We start from the raw sequence: 26,560 nt of genomic DNA on the forward strand, positions 1-26,560 counted from the left end.
ATAGAAAGGTTGTCCGCCAATTATTTTTAGAAGAAAAATAGTGAAAACAAAAACAGAAAGTTTGCAAATGAATAAAATCGACAGAAATTGTAATGAAGTAATTATTTAAAGAAAAATAAACATGTGACATTTATAACGTTAGAGTTAGAAGTATCTTAAAAATGATTACTGTTGTCTCTTTTATTTGACCATGTAAAATGATTTCCTTTTAGGCAAGACTAGGAGAAAATTTCACCACTCTCCCTTCGAAACTACCACTGCCAGGATCTCGGTTACGATTATCGGAAAAAACAGTAGAGGCTCGACGAGTGTTGCTCTCAGATATAGGGTTTACGAGCATGGTTCCTGAGCTGTCCCGATCTGCAGATCATCTATTTCCACCAAACGTTAAACCTACTGGAGTGACACCTACATACGGCCAGTTCCTGAAAACTACTGATCTCTATTCCCCTGGATATGCAGTGAGTAAAACTAAAACATTTCATTTTCAAGCTTTCAATTAATTTGTGCCATATTTTTCGTAATCAAAACCATCCAAAACTATATTCAAGTATTTCTTATCTCATTGTTCAATAATAATTTTCTATAAATTTACTAAGCTGTTCAATAAGTTTTGCAGTTCGATAAAAGATGGAGTTGCTCATTTTTAATTTGTTGTGTTGGTACACTATTCATATGAACGTGTGTGAAGTTTAATTTCAATATGTCAATTCATTTTTTGTTTACAAGCCATTTAGTATCGACATGCCACATTATTTTTTCAACGAAAACTTTTCGTTTATAAATTCGTAAAGGAAATAAAAATGTAGTATATCAAAGTGTGTAAATAATTTATTTCTTTAGCTGAGCGCTTTCGACATAAACGTCATCATCGGAGCTAATGCTAAAATAAAAAAAGAGGTCTTGTAAGAAAAAGAAGTACAAAACTCTTTTTTTACTTACGTCAATTGTTAAAAAAGTACCGCTACAAAATTGAGGTGTTAGCATTTGCATCTTGTGAAAATAAATTTTGGTTGGATGCAATTTTCACAAGATGCAAATGTTAACACCTCAATTTTGTAGCGGTACTTTTTTAACAATTGACGTAAGTAAAAAAAGAGTTTTATACTTCTTTTTCTTACAAAACCTCTTTTTTTATTTTAGCATTAGCTCCGATGATGACGTTTATGTCGAAAGCGCTCAGCTAAAGAAATAAATTATTTACACACTTTGATATACTACATTTTTTATTTCCTCTATTCATTCAAGTGTGTACAAACTTATCAGTCTTTCAACTATTGTTTATAAATTCGCCAAAGTCTGTGTGTTATTGCGTTGCCGTTCCTGCAATACTTAGAGCAGATTTATCGATGGATTCTTATGTAGTTTGGTCTTCTGAATCCAAATCTGAAAACGGCATTTCGATATCTTTAACCGTCTTCGAGATAATCGACCTCAAAGTCTAAAATGTGACGTCACAATCCTTTTATTTTCCGCCGACACACTAAACGTCATCTGAAATCGTTTATAGTAAGTAGGCTAGTTTTTTTAATCTGAATTTGTTAAGCAAAGCACAGGTTATTTACATTATTTGTGAATTTTATTTGTGCAGTACCTTCTTCTTCAGGTGCCATCTCCGCTACGGAGGTTGGCAATCATCATAGCTATTTTAATTTTTGAAGCAGTAATCTTTGAGGCTCAGGTTCTTCAGCCATGAAATTCGTCTTCTTCCGATGCTTCTTCTGCCATCTATCTTTCCTTGCATTATGAGTCTCAGGATGCCATACTTCTCGCCCCGCATCACATGTCCGAGATACTGTAGTTTTCTTTCTTTAATAATTGTAAGTTCAACTTCCTTCTCTTTACCTATTCTTCTCAGTACTTCGTTGTTCGTAACTCTATCTACCCAGGAAACCCTCATAATTCTTCTATAGGTCCACATTTCAAAGGCGGTAAGTCTACAGGCATTGCCTCTACATTTAACGTCCATGATTCCGCTCCATAGTATAGTACACTGTATACGTAACATTTTGTTAGGCGTACTTTAAGAGGTAATGTTAAATCTTTGCTACATAGGACCTTTTTCATTTTCATAAAATTAGAACGTGCTTTTTCGATTCTGACTTTGATTTCTGCAGTGTAGTCATTATTTTCTGTTATAAGTGTTCCTAGGTAAGTGTACTTTTTCGTTTCGTTTTAAGATTTCGTTAGTATTATGGTTGTTTTTACTAATTTTCATAAAAAAAAAATGGTCTGTGCCCATTGAATTGGCAAGTACCTAGCATCTTCGAGCAGGGAACCATGGCATCCTTTTAGCATGTGTTCCACTTTATCTATCAACATCGACTTGTAGTCATAAAATTTTAATATATTACATTATGTAAACCATATACGATGATGTTAACACTATTTACAGTGTGCTAGTTTCAAACTATTCGGCAGAAGGCACTGAAGATGTTCTGTTTAGAACGAAAACGTTTTGCAATCCATGACATTTTATAGTTTTAAATAAACGATTTTATACCAGAATACATCTCGAAGTTTTTACTTCTGTATTGGTAATTTTCATAAACTTCGTCTTTTTGATATTGAGAGAGTACTCCCTACTACACCTTACTATTTTACTCACGAGTCTTTGCAGGTCTTGTAAACTATAGGCTATTATTACTGTATCATCTGCATATCTGATGTTGTTAACTAAGACTCCATTTACTCTTATACTGACTGTTTCATCTTCCAGAGTTTCTCGCATTACCTCTTCAGAATAAGCGTTAAATAATAGAGGTGATAGTATGCAGCCTTGCCTGACTCCTCTCTTTATTTCCATTTCTTCAGATGTTTCTTTTTCAATTCTTACTATTGCTCGCTGATTGTAATAGAGGTGTGTTATTAGTCTTAAATCTTTTTTCATCTAGGTTTTTAGTTTTCAGAATTTACATGAGTCGATCATGTTTTACTTTATCAAACGCCTTATTGTAGTCTATAAAACAGACGTAAAGAGGACGGTTAACATTCAGTCATCTCTGTGTCAGCACGTTGAAGGAGAATAATGCCTCTCTGGTACCCATACCATTGCGGAACCCATATTGAGTGTCACTAATATCCAGCTCCAGTTTAGTGTATTCTGGCGCAAATAATTTTCAGCAGAATTTTCAAGGTATGTGACATTAAGCATGGTTCGGTAGTCACTGCAGTCTTTGGCATTCACTTTCTTTGGCAAACACACAAATGCTGATGTCAACATTTCTCTAGGGATGATTCCCGTAGTATAGATAGCGTTGAACAGTTCTACTATTATGTCCAGGTTTTTCTCGGTGACCAACTTTATCAGCTCGCTAGGTAATTCATCTGGACCAGCAGATTTATTGGTTTTCATAGAGTCTATTGCCTGACTAACCTCTGATTTGGTTATCTCTGGGCCCACATCTCCGGTTTGGCTATTTACGGATGTACTAGTTTCTCTCTGGTCATGAAATAGTAGTACCTACAAATTGGTAAAACAATAAATTCTGGATATTATTGAAATCTTTTACACCAACTGAAGGTAAAAAAATCATAGAAAAAGACCCGGTTTTCAGAAGAAACAATCCTTTTCATCAGGACAATGCACCATGTCATATGAGCATTTTAACAATGGCTAAAATCCTTGAATTAAAGTTCGAACTGTTAGAGCATTCACCGTATCCATCAGATTAGTCCCTAGTGACTTTCATCTGTTTCAATACCCAAAAAATTAATGCATGGAAAGAGTTTTTCATCAAATGATGAGGTCATAACAGCTGTAGAAGCGTATTTTGCAGTCCTTCCAGAGTCTCACTTCAGGAATGGAATTTATTTAACTGGAATCTCGTTGGAACAAGTGTATTGATATTCAGCGAGATTATACTGAACAATAAAGTGTATTTTAAACCATAAAATTGTGTTTTTCTCAACGCAAAACTGCAAAACTTATTGAATAACCTAGTATGCTTTATATGGCGAAAAAACATGTAATCTATCTACGTTTTAGTCTCAAAAATTTACTTGGAGCGCCAACACAGCGACACCTAGCGAGGGAAGCCAAACTCATTCTCACTACGGCAGTATGTATCCTCTGACATCATTACCAGTTCCATCTAGACGATGTTCTGCTCCCGTTTCTCCATCTAGAAGAGGAGTCTTGAAGCACACTCCTTCCAGAGTCAGGTTCGCAAATGGATCGTTGCCGGAGCTTCGAGGCGACTGGGGGACTGTCGATAGTGGGGATTCTACTGACAGTTTGGTCGAAGAGGCTGAGAATTATTTAAGGAGATCCATCGATTGTATTATTGGAAGAGATACGATGACTAGTTACAGGTATACAAATAATTACAGGTCGACAGAAATATCTGGAAACGCCAAGGTCAGACCGATCGAGAACTTTGGTTACTCGACATTGTCAGATCAATCGGGTTTCAAAGGTTTTCGGTTTTTTATTTGTTATCTGTTTCACAGTAAAATTGACAACATTCTATAATAGTCCAAGAGGCAGCGCTGGAAAATCTCTTTGAATTTACTAAAGCTAGATTTTTCACAGTTTATTACTGTGATTGTGTAGATAAACATACTGCGGTCGGTCAAGCGAAACGTAGAACAGGGGTTACTGAGAGGGTATCAAAGTTGCTTTCCTACGAAGGTAATTAAATCCATTTACTAAGGCTGAAAAACAGTAGACACACTCTAAATTAAATATAAATAAAAGTTATTATAGTCGGTCAGCTGTATGACGGGACAGAGCCGGTCGGTCGGACCCCCAGAGAATGTACAGGGTTATTCCCTATATTTTGACCCCTTTGTAAACTGCTTTATTTACAGAATTAGAAAAAAATGTATAATTCAAAAGTTATTCGATTTTTAAATTATGATTTTTTGACATATATATATCGTACTAGTGACGGCATCCATTTGGGCGTGATGACGTAATCGACTATTTTTTTAAATGGGAATAGGGTCGAGTGTTCCCCATTTGAAAGGTTATTCAATTCCCTGTTCAGTCATATAAACATAAACATGATTAATTATACCAAAAAAAAATTTTTTAATTAAATTAATTGTTCATTAATAATTCAAAAAAAAAAATTTTTCTTAATATGTATGCGAGTTGGGGTGTTATGAATAGAATCGTATTCAACTTGGTGTCTATGCATTTTGACGTCGCGACCGTGACAGAAATTGTGGGGACATCTGGTGACTGTCTCAAATTGAATCAAACAAATTTTCCTATTGGGCTGACCAACTATCCCTATATAAACAATGTTGATACTTTACGATAGAAAATGCAAATTTGTTTAAATAAACACCAAATCACTGTAAAATCGCATAAAATAACATTTTGAGAAAAAAAGAAGAAGATTTTTTGACTTTAAATATCTTATTTTTACGTCCCGCAGAAACCATACACCAAGTTTCAGAAAAATCGGAGATCCAAAAGTTTTTACCTGAGTGATTTGATATGGAATGTACCAAAAAATATATTAAATACATTCTAAATAAACAACTATTCGACGATTTTATCTGACAGTATCGCAAAACACTGGTTTCGTGCATAATGCTTTTTAAAGGGATGTTTACTCTTTGCACCAACGCGTTCAACTGGAGTCCCCTCTCCTTGATTTGCTACATGAGTGACCTTCTCGGTTCCAGATATTTCTGTACACCTGTACTTCTATACAACATTGTCTATTAATATTTTGTTTGTAGTGATACTCGGACCAAGACTGGCGTACGTCGAGCCTCGGCGCCAGAGCCATCTGGCGACAACGTTCCACCTCCCGGATGGTTGCCGTTTCTGCCGAGAGTTTCCAGAGATCTCAAACTAGACAATTGGGTGAAAGTAATTACGTCAGAAGGAAGAGTGAAGGGTGGAAGAGTGAGATATATCGGACCGGTTGTTTCGCAAACTGAGCATTTCGTCGGGGTACAACTTAGTTGTCCCGACGGGTACTGCGATGGTACTTACAATAATAGAATGTATTTCCAATGGTAAGTTGTTTTATATTGAAATCAACAAAAAAGTCTGAAAATAGCCAAAAATTTCTTAAGTGCCCTGAAAATCTTTGCTTTCAATACTTCCACAAATTTTTTTACCAATTAATGTCTCTACAGCTGTTTCGGCAGAGTGCTTTTCTCAACTGATGTATTTTACTACGTGTAACTGAATAGTAACTATGTGTAACTGTATAGTCTGTAATTGAATAGATTGGGGAAGAGAAAAGCTGTTTGTCTCGAGTTGGTCATTCAGAATATATCTGTATTTTTTTTATTTATTAATTTTCATAGATTATAATAAATATAGCTTACTTAAGGCCTTTATTTTGAATATGTGGAATTTGAAATTGGTAGAATGATCGTTTTTCTGATATTGAAAGCCTTTTTGTGTTCTGATATACGTTTCTTAAAGGTTCTGCCAGTTTGACCTATGTAGGTTTTTGGACAGTCACCACATGTAACTTACACCATTTTGTAAGTGCCTTTTCTTTTGGCTCTTCTTGTTCTTAATATATTTGCTTAAGTTGTTATTAGTTCTAAAAGCTGGTGTTATTTATTTTTTTTATGTCGACCAGAGGTTTAAATTCAATGTAGTCCTGATTTATACAAATTTCAAGAAGATGTAAAATTGCAGATGTAATGATTGGCTTTGTAATATTATTATGGTCTCAAAGGTTTGAACTATAGCAATAGTAGTGTTTTTGTAAACACTATATTGTTTTCTATTGATTTATTTTTAATTTAAATGGCTATTTGGTTTTTTTGTTGTAAAATCACTTTTAAAAACACTTACTTGAGTGACTTGAAAATATCTTACTAAAATTCTGTTTTTTAGTGAACCATACCATGGAATATTCGTTCCCTTCAAGAAGGTGATCATGGGATGGAGACCATAGTAAAGGATTTAGAAGATATTGTTTCTCTTGTTCTACAAATGTTTATTGTTGGTGTTAAGTGTGCCATATTTAGGTACAAAACATGCAAAAAATTTAGAAAAAAAAATCGGTGATAGATACTTTCTAGTCAATACTGAATGGGTTATGGACTATACTTTATTTCAATGAACGTTTCTGGTTTAGTAATCAATATTAGATATATCATAAAGGGCCGGTTGTTTGAACGCTAATCAAGAAGTTGATTATAATCAAGTCCCCTTAACAACCATCAAATAACAAAATCCGTTCGTACGCCAATTAGTTGATTGTAATCAATTATGTTAATTATCATTATGATAATTAACATAATTGATTGATTAAATAATTATTAATTAACATAACAATTATTAACATAATTGATTAACTTATCAATTAATCCCATAATTGTAATCAATTATGTTTTCAGCAACTCAATCAAAGTTTACATTGACAGTTGGTGACAGTAATTAAATATGTGGTAATAATCAGTTGATTCCATTTTTGATTAGCGTTCGAACAACCGGCCCTAAAACTTATAAAAAACCCTCTTTAATCAGATATACAGTCGGAAAAATGAAAGGATACCCATGAACGATCACATCAACAACTTATTTTGTATTTACTGTCTTTTTTTATAAATAACAAACGTTTGTTATAGAAAAAGACAGCAAATACAAAATAAGTGATTGATGTGATCGTTCATGGGTATTCTTTCATTTTTCCGACTGTATATCTGATTAAAGAGAGTTTTTTATAAGTTTAAGGGCCGGTTGTTCTAACGCTAATCAAAAATGGAATCAATTGATCATTATCAAATATTTAATTACTGTCACCAACTGTCAATGTCAACTTTTTTTGGGTTGCTGAAAACATAATTGATTACAATTATGAGATTTATTAATCAATTATGTTAATAATTGCTATGTTAATTAAGTAATTAATCAATTATATTAATTATCATAAAGATAATTAACATAATTAACTACAATCAACTGATTGACGTATGAATGAAGGGTGTTGTTATTTGATGGCTGTTAAGGGGGCTTAATTATAATCAACTTCTTGATTAGCGTTCGAACAACCGGCCCTTTCGAAGGCTAATCAAAAATGGAATCAACTGATTATTATCAAATATTTAATTACTGTCACCAACTCTCAATGTCAACTTTGATTGGGTTGCTGAAAACATAATTGATTACAATTATGAGAGATCACATCAATCACTTATTTTGTATTTGCTATCTTTTTCTATAAATAACAAACGTTTGTTATAGAAAAACACAGCAATTACAAAATAAGTGATTGATGTGATCGTTTATGGGTGTTCTTTCATTTTTCCGACTGTAAGTAGTAACATTAATTATTATCGTCAGTTCCCTCTGTACTAGTTGACAATAACAACAATATTATTGTAAATGAGAATGAAAATTAAGTAAGCTTGTGGTCCAGATAATACACTAACTGCGTTGCTGAGGCTATTAGATGAAGATAACATAAAAGTAGTAGTAAAACTATTTGAAGATATATAACACCGGAGTGACAGAATATCGATTAATTAGCTTAATGAGCCACACTCTTAAGATTTTCCTAAGAATTGTTCACAACAGAATTAGAGTAAATGGGAAGAAGATCTCGAAGATACCCAATTTGTTTTTAGAAATGCTATGGGAACCAGGGAAGCACTTTTTGCGCTAAACATCCTATTACAAAAATGCCGAGGAAAATGAATGCAGATGCCAAAAAATATAGAAATAGATGACAAAGATATACGTGTCATTGAAATTTTGTGCTGCAATCAAACTGCTATCGTAAAAATTAGAGATAACTACACCGATGAAATCTCTATACAACTAGGTATCAGACAAGGTTGCATTTTGTCCCCAACATTGTTCAATGTTTACTCGGACCAGTTATTTACAAAGGCACTTTACAGACAGCCATATGGAATAAAAATCAACGAAGAACTTAATTAATGTAATCAGATACGCAGACGATATAGTAATTCTGTCAGAAAATATTAAAGGTATCCAAATTCTGCTTGATCGTATTCACGAAGTAGGACAGGAAATAAACAAAACCAAATTTTTAGTCTTTAGTCTTAACCCACATCCAAAGGCAGAGCTCAATTAAATGAGGTCCAAGTTGAAAAGGTTTACAAATATCCACGAAGAAAATAAAATTCCTGTAGCTGCCTGTATACCATAAATCACAAAATAGTCTAGGCGCCATATAGAGGTCACCGTGTCCTTTTCAATTCTGATGGACAAACTCAACGGTTTCTTATGGATTTTTGGCTGATGATTACGAATTTCGAGGGTGGATTTCTATCCGAGTTGTCAAAAAATTGTTATAAACAATTTAATTGTTTATAAGTCTCTGGCTCATAAACTAAAAGAGATAAAAAAGTTTTCAAATAAAATTTGTTCCTTAATCAAAGACGAAGAAAAAATCGTTTACTAAACTTAAATTCAACAATTAGAACTCAAGCTATTGTAAAATTAGTGCTCAATACAAATTGCAAAATAAGTATTTTTCGAAGCTTCATCGATCGTAACTCGGCTTCTACGAATTCAAATGAGCCTTAGAACATTTTATTTTAAAGCTTAATTAATAGGCTTCCAAACAAAGTTTGTTAAATTACTTTATCTTTATTTGTTTTAAAGTTATACGCGTTTGAAGTTATAATTTACTTAAAAAAATTATACATTAATTTGTTTATAAGGGTTTCAAGCAAATTTGAGCTTTAACATGTATACTTTAATTAAGAATAATGATAGAAGAACTCAAAAGGAACAATTTGAGCTTATGAAAATGTTCATACGTTTATTTTTGGCCAAGATATCGATATTTTGGCTACGAATTTCATCACTTACTTGACTGTGAGCCGATCTTGCGCCTCATTAAAATATCGATATCTTGGCCAAAAATACACTTACTAACATTTTCTTAAGCTCAAATTGTTCCTTTTGAGTTCTTCTATCATTATTGTTAATTAAAGTATAATTGTTTATAGCTCAAATTTGTTTGAAACCCTTATAAACAAATTAATGTACAATTGTTTTAAGAAAATTATAACTTCAAACGCGTATAACTTTGAAACAAATAAAGATAAAGTAATTTAACAAACTTTGTTTGGAAGCCTATTAATTAAGCTTTAAAATGAAATCTTCTAAGGCTCATTTGAATTCGTAGAAGCCGAGTTACGATCGATAAAGCTTCGAAAAATACTTATTTTGCAATTTGTATTGTGCACTAATTTTACAATAGCTTGAGTTCTAATTGTTGGATTTAAGGTTAGTAAACGTTTTTTTCTTCGTCTTTGATTAAGGAACAAATTTTATTTGAAAACTTTTATCTCTTTTAGTTTATGAGCCAGAGCCTTATAAACAATTAAATTGTTTATAACAATTTTTTGACCGCTCGGATCGAAATCCACCCTCTAAATTCGTAATCAGCAGCCAAAAATCCATAAGAAACCGTCGAGTTTGTCCATCAAAATTGAAAAGGACACGGTGACCCCTCTGGCGCCTATACTAAAAATACGATATTGTTTGTAAAAGGTATATTGTATATTCAAAATTCCCCAAATAAGGGTTACATTAAATCACAGAATGTTTTCGGATTAAAAAAATCCATCACCATTGTTACTAAAAGCCCTAAAATAAGTATAATCTAATTAGTTAAGAAAAACGATTTAAAAAGTTGACTAAGGTTAAAAATGCAAGAGGTCATATGTACTTACAAAAAATAGCATGGCTGAGCCACCAAAATGTTTTGGGTAAAAACCCTTTAAATGTTGAAAGTTGTTGTGTTATACTACATTACATATTAATAAAAATACTTAATGATGCTGCAAATATTCCTGGTTATTACCCAGGACAACACAGGACTCTTCCCACGTGGTTGGAAGTTGAGGATTAAAACTTCACATATTGAAGTTCAATGGCCAACTGAATACAAATGTTTACAAATGTCATATTTGGGAACTGTTATAACAGACCGATAGATCCTGGCATAGAAATAAAACACAGAATAGCAATGACTAAAACTACTTTTATGAAAATGAAGTCATTTATTTGCAATAATCATCTCAGTTTAGAACTAAGACAAATAATAGTTAAGCGCAATGTTTGGTCTGTACTTTTGTATGGTGCAGAAGTGTGGAACTAAAAGTATCGACCATGAATGAACATAATTGAAGCATTGGAAATGTGGATTCATAGACGGATGCTGAAGATACCTAGGACAGCAAGAAAAACTAATGACGAAGTACTAAGGAGAGTCAACAACGATAGAGAACTGCTGAAATTGTGGTAAATGTAAATTTGCCAGAGGCGCTAGTAGTAGAATATATACTTCCATGAACTTGTTTTTTCAACTGTTAGTCTGTTATGTATGAAGTATTGATCCTACTGCTCATTGGAATAAAGTATAGATGGGTTTTATTTGTTTCCCTCGGACATTCTAGTCTAATAAAACTAAATAAATGTATAATAGATGGTTGATATTCGCACTGAAAGTACGTTAGGTATAGGATGATATTCACCTTGTGATTTTTGTTATTTCCCATAAAAATGTTTATTTTTTTGTAATATTTTTGGATAACTATGGAAGATCTGTAAGATGGCTGTTCTATGTATGGTTGATGTTAGACGCTTTTGTGATAAACAATAGGTACTAAAAATGATTGTAAAGCTTATTTTCTGAGAAAATTTTCGAAAAATTGAGAAATTTTTTTTAAAATTGGAGTTTTTGTTTTATATGTAATCTACATTAATACTAGTTTCATATCTCTACAAAAATTATATTAACTTGTTAATTCGGAATTAATTGCCTATTAATTGAAAAAAAAAATAGTATAGAATGGTATCTTTTTCTATTAGAAATGGTACCAGGGAAGCTATTGAGTGACTACAGCTTATCGTGCATACAATCAGAGTTTGATGTTAATATTAAGAGTAAACTAAATGTAAGACCATGTCGGAATAGTATTATTATATGTATTTTCCTCATGATTTATCATGGGATCACTAACAGGAGAATTTTTCTGAAGGGTACTCTTAAAATTTAAAGTTGATCTCATGTAATTGAATAAACTATCTTCCAATAAAGCCGTCCCAGAAACGAAACTCAACGATATTGATAGCATCATTTTAAAATCATCTACTTTAAAATGTATAGTATATGTCTGAAGTGTCAATATGAATGTATCAGATAAAATTAAATTATTAGAAGAATTTTTTACCAATCAACAAAAACACAATTTGTTTATTTATTAATGTTTTGTATTCTGAGAACAACTTCCTAAGTGGAAGCCGATACGTCAAAATAACAAATAACGTAAATAAGTAGATAAACTTTTAAAGTAAAATCAAATAAAATTGTGGCTTATTTACAATAAAAATATTAAGTGAAAATGATGACAAAATTTGCTGAGGAAACACAGAATTTAAGAGATAAATAATCATAAACTATCATGAAGAATGTAGAGTATTTTAGCAGTAAAATGAAAAGAAAAGCAATCAACTACAAATAAATAATGAGGAGGTTTATAATGGGAAGAGAATTCAGAGAATATGCGTAAGAACTTAATGGGAGAGCTTGTAAAAACAAATAGAAGAAATTTGAAAACAAACGCAAACGAAAGAACAGAATTCCACACAGAAATAAATGAAACAGAAAAAAAATTGAAATTCAAATCCACTTTGGATTTTATACTACTGCGGTTGAAAGATTTCCTATTTGGGCCTGCTTCTTTAAAATACTTAGATCGAAGTAAGTCTGAAAGTCCTCCGAGCTATCCAGTGTACCTTTTTGTACTTAACAGTAAGAAAAATAATAATATATCGTTTTTGTAGGATATGTAATTAGTCTTGATCGGTTACTATATTTACATAATATAGTTGAAATTAAAGATTGGCTTTGATCAGGCCTAAAAATTGTGTGTTTTGTATCAACTAATCTCTAAAACTTAGGAATAAGTCTTTACCTTTTTACTCGAATAAGATATTTTATAAACTTGACCATACAAAACAAGTTATTTTTATTTCTTTTCGAATTTCCAAGTGAATAATCGTAGGTCATTGTATGTTAGCTATAATTTAAACGATTTTTATGTATAGATAATCTGATTCAGTTTATGATTAAAAAGTTGTTAATATTTATAAATATTGTGGATATTTTGGGATATTTAATGTTATCTGTAGGAAAATTTGAAAACTACGGAAAATAGTTTTAGGTACGATGGGTACAATATGTATTATTTGAAAGAAAACCACTGTGAATATTCGATGGATTGTACAAAAATTTGCAAAATGGTAGAAACATCTAAAATCAGTGTCTAGAAACATATTGTATGGAATCCTGGATTGTAATGTTTTGGATTTTTATATTTTTTGTCAGCTTTAAACCAAAAGGAAGCCTATGCGTTTACATATCAACAAGAATTTTATTTGTTTCTTGAAGTCGCTTATATAATATACTTAGTTTATAGTTTTTTAAAGATTTCGGCTAAATAACTCAGAAATGCTTTACCATCGATTGTTAACATATACTTCATTTCAGGTTTTTCGCTTAAAAATCACTAACAGTATCAAACAGTTCCATAAATCTTTTCAAGCAGTTCCCTTCAGATAGCCATCTTCCTTCAGTATGAAGTAAAAGTCTCACGTGATCTTCATTTTGTTCTTCATAAAATAGCTTGAAGAGACGTTTTTATTTGGCATTAGATTTAATAGCATTAACACACTTTATTACGGAATACAGTACTTTATTTAGAATAGGCGAGATGTTTTTATCTACAAGTTTTTCCTATGAATAACACAATGCACAAGAATCCTTTCCGCATTCACATCTTTCATCAATTTTAAGCAGGAGTTTTTCTTTCCCATCATAATAGAAGTACCATCTGCAGCACAAGATGTAAGTTATCAATATTACCTCACCGTTTCTTAAAAGTTGATTAATCCATTTGAATTTAGAAATTTCTTGTTTTCAGCTTTCCAACAAGTTGTTTTTCAATATCGTTACTTACTTCGTCTATTCTTCTGCTAATAATATTGTTACTGAGTGGCATAGCTTTTACATCTTTGTCATATTTTCAAGAACCGTTTTTTTTTATTAAATTTTGCATAATTGTTTTAGTTTTTAATTGAATACTATAAAAATCGTTTAAATTTTGGCTAACCTTCCTAATGTGGATAATATGTACTATAGAAATGCTTGCACTTATGTATAAATGGCTGAAGATATATTTTCACTATTCAGCATAAACTAATTGATACTCATAAAATAAAACTGGGGGGTAAACTATTAATGAATATTGATAATGAAGTTGCATATGAGAATGCTAATTTAATGTAATTTTTTACTCCCCAAATTCATATACTAAATTTATATATTAATCGTTACTGGTGCTTTTCTACAACTATAAAAGTATTGTACTGTTTTTATTGTATTGCAATAAATTATCAAAATATTATTTAAAAAAAAATTATTATTATTATTTAAAAAAAATCAGTTTTAAATATATTTGGTATATATTATTTGATCTGCCTTAACATATATTGTAATGTTGCTCCTTTTTGACATGCAATTTAACTACTTCACTTTTTAAATTGTTCTTTTTCTTTTCTAGAACCGTTATTTGATATTCATTAATGTGTTATATTATTATTATTATTATTAAATATATAAATGCTTGAATACTCAATGGAATTGGCTCTTCAGTGATGCATACATCTTAACTTCCCTATTTAAAGTTACGTAGTTCTTTAACTGTAAAAGAACTGTGTTTTATTTGGAATAAAAATCTAAAAAAATTTTCACAAAATCTAATCAGTAGCTCACTCTACATATTTATTTAGATTGTTAAGTTTAATGCACATTTTATTTTTTATAACGGTAGAAAAGCACAAATCTATTAGAAAAGCTATACTTTTCAAGGAAATAATCCGGTCAGACCAAATTATAACTACTTATTGTGAAGAAAAGTTAACACTGAACATAGTAAACTATGAAAATGTATATTTAAAAACATTTTATGTATGTTATCTTTCATCCGGTGTAAATGACCCCATTCAGGTGTCTGTTCTGTAAACTCCAACCAATGTCGATTGTATTTTCAATCCGTTCCTTATTCTATTCATTTTGGGAGCACCTTTAACTCTTCTTAACAACTTCATCTCTATAGCCTGTGTCATGCATTTTACTCTGCTATTGATATTAGCTTCTAGAGATTCTGTTTTGTCTATTATTACTCCTAATGAAGTTTTACTTATTCTATTTTTGTTTCTTCAATTTCTATATTAAGTTATTTTCTATTTTTCTTCTATCTGCATAGCTTTTGTTGTGTTAATATTGATTTTATTCCGTTTTCAGTGAGTACTTCCTTATTTTCAAATAATTCTGAAGTTATTTTTCAGTTTTTGCAATTAGCACCAAATCTTCAGCAAATACTCCTTCAGAGATTTCTACTATTTGCAGTTTTATATATCCTACATTCAGCTTTTTACTCCTTGTTGTGCATTTTTAACAATTTCGTCCATAAATATTGAAGGATAAGGGCTCTTCCCTGTCTTAAACCTCCATTTATTGTAAACATATCTGATGTTGTATTACTAATTACGGCATTGCTATTCGCATTGTATATTTTTTATATCATTCGTAATCACTTATTTCTTCTTAATAACTTGTATCTTTAAAATATAATTTAAAGAATTTTGTTCTGAAGCTATTTTCTTGTGGCATCTTAATACAATTTTTGTTTGGAAAGCCACAATTTTACTTTAAATTGATTATTGAATTTTTTTTTTTTTTTTTTATTTAACTAATGCCTCGACAACTAATGGCCATTGGCATGGTGGGTACGGTAATTTTGAACAGTTAGGTACCTAGTGTCATGTGTATTGTGTGTGTTGAGTAAGTGTCTTGTTACTTTGCAAAGTTGACGTTATTGTCTTTGCAAAGAGACGCTAATTGTATCCGAGCGTCTGCGGTCCCTCCGGTGAGTACCGATCCCACAAGGACAGAAACTATATTCATTTATTAATTTATAATAAATGAAAAATTTCTGACCCTGGTGAGATTCGAACCCACAACCTTTCGGATTTTTTCGATCCAAAGGCAGGCGCTCTTACCACTGAGCCACGGATAGACTAAGAGCCGCTATAGGTGAAATTTCTTAATCATTTTAGGCACGACGGGACCCTATAACTTAAATAGTAGAACCTAAAAGAAAACGTTTGAGCACTGTGCCGTCACTTTTCAGTGGCACATGCGTCTACAGTGGCGCATCAAACTTTCCACTTATGGACGGGATACATAAATTAAAAAATACCCTCCCTCATTACCAGAATTTAATTTTTTTCATTTTTTTAAGTTCTATGTGATTAAGACATAAGATTCATCGTAATTTTATCCCACCACCCCCTTCTCCCTGCCCCCACCATCTAAAACTTTATTTTTCGATTTTATTTTTTTTTTGTGGGATGCAATCAATTTTAAAATTTCAAAAAATTCACAAGCATAGTTAAGGCTTTTATAAAACACGTCTATTTTTTATAGACCTGTAAGTTGAGTGTAAATAACCTCAAAAAATTTTTATTTTGGAAAAAAGTATATAACTTTTTTTTTGGGGATAGCTGCAGATTTAATTTTTTCTTAGTCTTGTGTATTTTATCAAACACTATATTTCTAATTTTTTTCAGATTTTTCTGTAACGCTGGTCACCTTCAAAAATCCAAAAAACTGTTTTTAAGGGGGTTTTGGGGGGTTTGAACGTGTTTTTTTGATTTTTAAATATTCTAAAGGACTCAGTTACTTCAAGTTACATATAACCTATAAAAACAAAATTGATTTGATATATTATGAAGTCTATAAAATAGGGAAAATCCCCAAAACCCCCCAAAAAACAGTTTTTCGGATTTTTGAAGGTGGGGAGCCTTACGGAAAAATCTGAAAAAAATTAAAAATATAGTGTTTGATAAAACACACAAGATTAAGAAAAAATTAGAATTGCAGCTATTCCTCAAAAAAAGTTATACGCTTTTTTGGAAAAAAAAATCTCTTATTTTTTTGAGGTTATGTACACTCTACCTATGGGTCTATAAAAAATAGGCATGTTTTATAAAAGCCTCAGCTATGCGTGTGAATTTTTTGAAATTTTAAAATTGATTGCATCCCAACAAAAAAAATAAAAACGAAAAATGAACTTTTTGATGGTGGGGGAAGGGGGTGGTGGATTAAAGTTACGCTGAATCCTATGTGTTAATCACATAGAACTTAAAAAAATAAAAAAAATGTAATTCTGTTAGTAAGGGAGGGTAACTTTTAATTTATTTATCCCGTCCATAAGTGGAAAGTTTGATGCGCCACTGTCGACGCATGTGCCACTGAAAAGTGACGGCACAGTGTTCAAACGTTTTCTTTTAGGTTCTACTATTTAAGTTATAGGGTCCCATCGTGCCTAAAATGATTAAGAAATTTCACCTATAGCGGCTCTTAGTCTAGGAGGGGGTTAATTATTGAATTGAATTTATTAATAAATTGTGTTTTGAGAACGACTTATGAAGCGGAAATCGAAACGTCAAATAATAAACTTAATTTTAAAGTAAAATTGTGGCTTATTCCCTGTTCCGTGGGTGGTTTACGAAAACGATTAAATGAAATTAAAATAAATATAAACACAACAAACTGTCAATAATATATTTATTTGTGTCGGTAAAATTGCGTGAATATTTCTCGAAAGCGGGTTTGTTATTCTTTGCGAGTTTGGTAGTGACTGCCCCGGGTGCCCGCTGGGACTATACTGAACGAGACCACAAACACTTTAATCTGTCTGGTGTTCTACCATATGGCCAGATAGGCGACAATAATTTATTAGATCTGACGTTTTAAAAGCTGAAAACATTTGTGTGGTTTTTAAGAAGTTGGCATAAAGAGGCTGGCCCTTTATCTGGTACCGTAATTATGAATTTGTGTTTCCCGTGAAAAAGCCAATAATTTTATACATTCTGGTTTTTGTATTTAGGAGCGCAACACATGTGAATTTTAAATGACCCATATTATTTTCGTTTAGAAAAGAAAGTTAATATTTCAAATTAGCAATTAAAAAAATAGTAAAATAATAATTGAAACGTGTCGCCACTTTCCCGACAAACATACTAAATGTATAAATAAAATGGAATAAGTAGAATGCCTAGCAATAATAAATACAACAATGTCTACAACAATTTGAAGTTTTATTTGATTGTCTAGTTTACTATATCTATCAGTGTTAACAAAGCTTTTTAAACTCTAACTCGTATACTAACCTTTCAATAATAATAATCTAAGAATATTTTTTTACTTCTTGGGTCGATCTTATAAATGTTTCGACTATTCATTGAGCGTGTAGTTGATCGCACTTTGAATTATTAAAATAAAATACATATGTAGAGCAGATTTTTCTTATGCCAAAGTTAATGAAGTAAAATGACGCTAGTCAGTGTGTTCCTAGGGTAATAAGATTTATATTTTTTCAAATATGCCGTTATTTTTGGTCTTTAGGTTTTGAAAACGTCAATGATTTTCTGTTGCGATTACAGTTATAAAAAAAACTTAAATTATAGTATTTTTTTAGCTTAATGCCTCGACAAGTAATGGCCATTGGCATGTTATGGTTAATTTCGCCATCAGATAGTGTAATGTGTAGTGTGTGTGTCGAGTAAATGTCTTGATACTTAGTAAAGTCGACTTCATTGTTTTTACAAAGAGACGCTAATTGTATCCGAACGTCTGCGGTCCCCCCGGTGAGTACCGATCCCACAAGGATAGAAACTATTTTCATTTATTAATTTTTAATAAATGAAAAATCCTCTACCCAGCTGAGATTTACCACTGAGCCACAGAGGGGGTAAATTATAGTATTATTTCTCTTGTGTAAGACAAATTGGAAGTTTTATGTAGATAGATAAACTCTATCATCCATATACTTCTCAATTGTCACATACTATCGGGAACCCTTGCCCTTATTATGCAGTCTTCTTACTTTTTACATAAGCTTGCTCTTCTTAACACTTTCTCATTTCTGACTCTGTTCTTCCATGATATTCTAAGCATTCGGCGCAGGCATCACATTTCAAAAACTTCAGGTTTGTTAATGGAGCTGGCCTTTAACATCCATGCTTCCATTCCATACAATACAGCAGGCAAAACTCAACACTTTAGCATCTTGTATCTCAGGTTGAAATCCAAATTGCGATAAGTCAGAAATTTACGAAGTTTTAAAAAAGCATTTGTGGTTTGTTCTACTCTGCTCTTTATTTCAATCTCTCAGGGCTCAGGGTCTCAATTTCTCTCTAGCAGACAACCCAAGTATTTAAACTGCATGACTTTTTCGATTTCTTCTCCGGCTACATATATCTTTGTGTTTGGGTAATTATTTCTACTTATAATCATTGTTTTTGTCTTCTTGATATTTATTTTCAAACCCAAAACTACACTTGTCAGAGTTAGGTCATTCAGAAGGCATTGAAGATCTTCGATGTTATCGGCATCTTCTTCTTCTTCTTACGGGCCTATCCGTTCCGGATGTTGGCGATCAGCATGGCTATCCTAACGTTGCTTGCTGCTATTCGGAATAAGTAGTTATTAACATCGGCATTCTTCTTCTTCTTAAAGTTCCCTCTCCTATCGGAGGTTGGATATCATAATGGCTATCCTCTGAATTACTTTGTTGGTCACTTTTTTGGCTGCTGCTCTGAATAGTTGTAATGAACTACAGTTAAACCATTCTCTAAGATTCCTCAGCCAGGAGAAGCGTCTTCTTCCTATGCTTGTTCTTCCTTGGATCGTTCCTTGCATAATAATTCTCAGCAACTCATATTTTTCTCCTCTGGTAATGTGACCCAAATATTCCAGTTTTCTAGTTTTTATACTCTTCATAATTTCTAACTGCTTATTTAAACGTCATAGCACTTCAACATTGGTAATCCTTTGAACCCACTGAATTTTCAATATTCTTCTGTAACACCACATTTCGAACGCTTCGATTCTTCTTATGTGTTTTCTCTTCAATGTACAAGCTTCTATTCCGTATAGCAATATAGAAAATATGTAGCGTCATAGAGCCCTCAATCTGAGAGGCAACTGAAGGTCTTTGTTTGTAAGCAGTGTCTTCATTTTTACAAATGCTTGCCTTGCAGTTTCAATTCGGACTTTAATTTCTTTGCTTTGGTCAGTTTTGTCATCAACCAGGTTCCCAGATATTTGTATGTCTTAACTTTTTCTATTTGGGTTTGCTCTATCATTAACCTTTCATTTCCATGTTCTGTTTTTGAGACAATCATAAATTTAGTTTTTTTTCTTGTTTATTTTTAGTCAGTATCGAATGCAATAATCGTTAATTCTATTTAGCAAATTCTTGTAGCGATTCCAGGGTGTCTGCCATTATAACGGTGTCATCAGCGAATCTTATGTTATTTACTATTCTTCCGTTTATAGAGATTCCATCACTTAGCTCCGCTATCGCTTCCTGAAATATGGCTTCACTGTACAGGTTAAACAGTAGAAGCGACAGAACACCCGATGTTAAATATGTCGTTTACTTTAATGTCCTTATTAGGGTCTGTCACTATTTCTGTTAAGGCTTTTACAACATTGGAGAAAGTATACAACCTTGCCTTACTCCCTTTCTTATTGAGAAATCTTCTGTTGCGTTGACATTTTGAAGACGTACTGTTGCTGTATTATTATTCTAATACAGATTGGCGATATGTATTATCCTTGACATCAATCCCAACTCTTGTAGATATTTTATCATTAGTTCGTGTTTTTACGTTATCGAAGGCTTTCTCATAATCGAAGAAACAGAGAAAAACATCCTTTCTTTGATTAAAACATTTCTGCAGTATTTTAAAAATTTCGGAATATTTGAAGACGATCTTAAGAAAATTATTGATGGTACATTTCTTAAACCAAAAGACTCCTAGCAATATTGCAAAGTTTGGGTTACATATGAACAAGTCAGTTTGTACCAATATACTGTTAGCAATATGAACGCTTAAAATAACAAATATTTTTGACAAACTGAACATGTCATATTTTTGTTATAGCAGAGTAGTTACCGCTATATAATTTTATAGACTCTATGATCAGATAGCTTTCTTTTTTCAATTTTTACAAAGAAATTCATTTAGAATTTATGTATAACTTTCTTATTTCTTACAAAAAATATTTACAATAGGTATGTACTTATTCCTATTTTTTTTGGAACTGAAAGTTCAGTCATTGCATTCCACATCTGGAATGCTGTCGTACGCTTGTTGGAAATATATGAAGAAACTATGGATGTTTCTATTGAATTCCCACCCTTTTCAAGCAGCTGGCTTAGAGTAAAAATTTAATCTATGATAGCTCTATTTTTTCTGAATCCGGCTTGGTATTTCTATATCTAAATTGTCTACAAAAGGTGTTAGCCTTTCTAATAAGATATTAGATAAGATGTTGTATGCCGTATTAAGTAGGAAGATGCCTTTATAATAATTATAGCACTTGTTTTTATCTACCTTTTTATGGATAGGGATTGTTACACTTTAGTGTTATTTTGTTTTCCATAGCTTCATGTCAGAGCTTGGAGATCGTCTGTCTGTAAATGATTCGTATATCTTTGAGTCGTCCTCCATCAGCAGGTGAACCACAAGGTATATAAATATGCTCTCCATATAATATAGTACCTAACTCTCATTAAGAGTTATTTTACCATATTCTTCTAATCGTGACCAGACATCTCGTAACGCGACAATTGGTAACCGGACAAGTGGTAATGGACACCTCGTAACAGCGACAGTTCGTAACTATACAAATTCGTAACGTCAAAATTTAATTATTCTGTTTATTTTTGTTAACGTGGAAACTAGCGGTTATTACAGTTATATGTAATTGAAATTATATTTATCAATTTAATGAATCAGTACCGGGATAACCATATTTAACACATTTTATATTTCGTGTTTCAGGATATATTAAAAGTCTTTAGGTGTCACAAACAAATATTTAAATACCTACAAACTTTTATCAATATTTTTAAAAGTTTATCCCTCTTATTGTTCCCTAAATTGACATATACCTAGACAAAGGAATAATGAAGTAATTCGTGAAATCTTTAAGCCGACAACCGTCTTTAGACATTCCCAACTTAAGTAAATATTTTTTAAACGAAAGACTATATGTAATTTTAAAAATATTTATCTTAATACAGATTCGTTAAATTTATGGATAAACATAATTTCATTTATAACTGTAATAACATTAGTGTCCCCGTTAACAAAAATAAATTGAATAATTCAATGTGGACGTTACGAATTTGTATAGTTATGAACTGTCGCCGTTACGAGCTGTCGCAGTTACGAATTGTCAGTTACCATTTGTCCGGTTACAAACTGTCGCGTTACGAGATGTCATGGAACCTCTTCTAATATGTGTCTCTTTCCCACATTACTTTCTGAGATCTAATAATATATCCAATTAGCATTCTTCGGTCCATCTTTGGACATAGGCCTCCCCAATACTTTTCCAGTCTTCTCTGTCTGTCGCTGCAGTCATCCATCTAGAGCACACATGCTTCTTGATTCATGTGCCCATCTATTTGGGGCCTTCTTCTGCTTCGTTTATATTCCCACTATAAGAATTTTGTTCCATCGGTCTTGTTTTTGTCTTATATTGTATCCAATAAATCTCCATTTCAATTTTGCAACTTTTTGTCTAACATCCTCAACTTTTGTTTTCTCTCTTATCCACTCGTTTTTCTTTTATCCATTAGTCATATGTTCAACATAATTTGTCTTTCCATTGCTCTTTGAGTTTTTATGATTTTGTCCATGTTTACTTTTGTAAACGTCCACGTTTGCGAACAGGGAGTATGCATTTTATTGACTTTCTTAGAACTGAAATTAAACTTCTTAATTACTTTTTGAAGTGAGCGATACTTGGGTTGTGACATGTCTGTATGAATAACACGTTATTTTACATTTCTACAACTTTTAAGTACTTAACATTAAGGGAAAGCTATCTGGTATCTGGATATTAAATGGAAGTAGGATCTCAATAAATTTTTTATAGGCCTATAGTTATTTTCCCGATGGGAAAAATTATAAAATTATGCTGTCTTCGAAAAAGCTACAAATCAGTATTTAAATAATAAACTTAGTATAAAATGCGTATTGAGCAAAAGACTTCCCATTAGTTGTAATTAAATGTTATAAAAATACAGGGCGTACAATGAAGGATGTAATATACATATCTGTTTAAAAATCTGGAATTTTATTTAGGTATCCTGATTCTTGCTTTTAACTTTTATCCAGTAGCAGGAATGAAGCAAACAAGTCTATCTGTGAAAAAAGCATCTTTGTATATTTTGTCACCGATAAAAACCAAACAGCAACGTTAGAAGCCAATTGTTGTTGTCTCATTGTTCCAGCATCCTACTGCCAAACACCAAGAGATTTTATTGCTGCTATTCTTTCTTCTTAAAGTCCGTCTCCTATCGGAGGTTGGAAATTATCACAGCTATTCTTATTTTACTGGCGGCGCCCTAAATAGGTCGATGGAACTGCAGCCGAACCATTCCCTCAGATTTCTTAACCAAGATATTCTGCGCCTACCGATACTTCTCTTACCCCTGGATGATCAGTCTCAGCAGCGAGTATTTGTCATCTCTCATAACATGGCCAAAGTATTCAAGCTTTCTTCTTTTAACAGTAAGTACAACTTCACATCCTTTTCCGATCCGACGTAAAATTTCGGCATTCGTCACGTGGTCCACCCACGATACACGTAGCATTCTACGGTAACACCACATCTCAAAAGTTTCAATTTTTTTAATGCTGCCCATTCTCATGGTCCATGACTCAACTCCATATAATAAAGTGGAGAAGATATAACACCGCAGCATACGCACTTTCAGATCAAGATTTATGTCACGACTACAGAGAAATATTTTCATCTTGTTAAATGCTGATCTAACTATTTCTATTCTTGCTCTTATTTCTTTTGTTTGATCGCCTGTATGATCCAGGCAAGCTCCAAGGTATTTATAGGAGGATACCCTTTCTATAACGGTGTTATTGACAACCAAATCATTCCTGGCGTGTGGATCTTTTGTTATTACCATCCATTTAGTTTTTCTGAGGTTTAATGTAAGTCCGTAGCTGTTGCAGTAGTGGTTAATGCGTTCCATCAGTCGTTGCAGATCTGCAAGATTGTCTGCTAATATCACTGTGTCGTCAGCGTATCTCACATTATTGCTTGTATTTCCGTTGATCATTACACCACAACTAACCTCCGACAGAGCTTCTTTAAATATGACTTCGCTATAAAAATTAAACAAGTACAAGTGCTGCTATAGAACGTAGCAAAGAGGAATACCCGAATCAGTCTATCCGCCATCATGCACAGTAGTTGGATATGTGTCTATCCACTTTATGGAAGATTTTGTACAAATATATTGGTTTGTCGCCTTACAAAATCCAACTCATTGCAAGAATTGACGCTAGACAATCAACCAACATCCAGGAAAACTGACTGTGGTATGCTTTATGGGCTGGTGGAATCATTAGTCCATACTTTTTCAAAAATGATGCTGGTCAGAACTTTAGTGGCTTTTTCTGGTGATGATTACTGACTTTTTAATTCCTCAATTGAACAACCAAGATCAGTGCAGGGGCTTTGGCTTCAGCAAGAGAGCGCAACATGTCACACAGCTCGTGCCATAATCCATTTATTGAAAGCAACGTTTAGTAACCACATAGTTTCCATTTCGGACCCGTGAATTGACCTCCAAGATCGTGCGATTTAACACCGCTAGATTATATTCTGTGGGGATATGTGAAGTCGCTAGTCTACGCCGATGAGCCTGAAAAGATTGACCACTTGGTCAATCCCGTACAAAATAAGTAAAATCCATTTTCTTTTCATAACAAATGCACATTAGGTTAAATATAAATATAATCATAAAACACTGAAAACGTTTTTTATATATAGTCGGTTCGCTAAACTCAGACGCAACTGGCTAGATATTTTAGTCGATAGTTTTTTTGTTTTTTGCCAATTTTGCAAAAATTGGCAAAATTACTAACTATTTAGTGATTATTAACTATTTAGTAATTATTTTTTGCCAATTTTACTAAAATTGGCAAAATTACCGACTAAAATATCTAGAAAGTTGCATCTGAGTTTAGCGAACAGACTATACTTACACTTTATATATAAAGATTACATTATTACTGAGGTACGAAAGTCCCTGAAAACTTCTATAATGTTTATTTTAATAAGTTACAGGGGTGAAAATAAAGAGAAAATTTAGTGTTACTTTTAATTGCAAATATTTGAGCTTGAACACTCATGTGTAAATTATTATTTTTGCTAACAATAAAACACTGGAAAAAGTTTGGTTTCTATACTTCCACAAAATTTATTATAACTATGTGACTACAGCTGTTTCGACAGAGTGCTTTTCTGAAGTGATTTAGTTTACAATGTGTTTGCTTTTTTAAGGTCTTTAAATGAAGAGGTTGAGGAGTGGGGAGCTGTTTGTCTCTAGTGGGTCATTCAGAATTATATCTGTATTTTTTAATTTATTAATTTCCATAGATTCTAATAAAGATAGCTTAAGGCCTTTATTTTGAATATGCAGAGTTTGAAACTCTTCATTAAAAGAATGATTATGATCTAGAAGGTGAAGTGCGTATGTAGAAGTGACTGTTTTTCTATTGTTGAAAGCCTTTTTTGTTCTGCTATCCGTTTGTCAAAGGTTCTGCCAGTTTGACCGATGTAAGTTTTCGGACAGTCACCACAAGTTAGTTTGTAGACACCACTCTGAAGTTGTTTTCTCTTTCGGCTCTTATTGTTCTTAATATATTTGCCTAAGTTGTTATTAGTTCTGAAAGCTGGTGTTATTCCTTTCTTTTTTATGTATCTGGCTATTTTTGTTGTTATTTTGCCAGTATATGTGATAGAGCAGAAGGTACTGGGTTCTTTCTGTGGTGGTGGATAGACTAATTTCAGGGCTTTCTTATGGAGTTTTTGGTTTAAAATTTTATTAATCGTTTGTTCGTTATAGCCATTGTTTACTGCTATTTGTTTAATGATGTTCAGTTCTATTTCGAAGTTATTTTTTCACATGTGAATTTCTGTCAGTCTATGTATCATGCTATGGTAGGCTGCTAATTTGTGTTGTGTAGGATGGGATGATGAATTGTGTATAGTTGTGTCAGTATGGGTAGGTTTAAGATATACGGAGAACTCATGTTTGTTTTGTAGTCTGGTAATTGTTACATCTAGAAAGTTTATGGACTTATTCTGTTCTGTTTCTATTGTAAACTCAATATTACTATGAACTGAATTAATGTATGTATAATAGCAACAGAACAGAATAAGCCCATAAACTTTCTAGATGTAACAATTACCAGACTACACAACAAACATGAGTTCTCCGTATATCATAAACCTACCTATACTGACACAACACAAATTAGCAGCCTACCATAGCATGATAAATAGACTGACAGAAATTCCCATGTCAAAAAATAACTTCGAAATAGAACTGAACATCATTAAACAAATAGCTGTAAACAATGGCTATAACGAACAAACGATTAATAAAATTTTAAACCAAAAATTCCATA

At 32.4% G+C, this 26,560-nt stretch overlaps 1 protein-coding gene across 1 annotated transcript in view; it reads left to right on the forward strand.

Annotated features, from left to right (window-relative positions):
• The window catches only part of LOC114328084 (uncharacterized), a 33,694-nt gene extending 26,298 nt beyond the window's left edge, over positions 1-7,396 (forward strand). The window contains exons 7-10 of the mRNA XM_028276835.2: positions 213-461; positions 3,989-4,314; positions 5,698-5,979; positions 6,821-7,396. Coding sequence (XP_028132636.1) covers positions 213-461; positions 3,989-4,314; positions 5,698-5,979; positions 6,821-6,881 — 918 coding nt within the window. The 3' untranslated portion in view covers positions 6,882-7,396. The remainder of the gene's footprint in view (positions 1-212; positions 462-3,988; positions 4,315-5,697; positions 5,980-6,820) is intronic.
• Positions 7,397-26,560: the final 19,164 nt, after the last annotated feature.

Source organism: Diabrotica virgifera, chromosome 2 (assembly GCF_917563875.1).
Source record: "Diabrotica virgifera virgifera chromosome 2, PGI_DIABVI_V3a".
NCBI lineage: Eukaryota > Metazoa > Arthropoda > Insecta > Coleoptera > Chrysomelidae > Diabrotica > Diabrotica virgifera.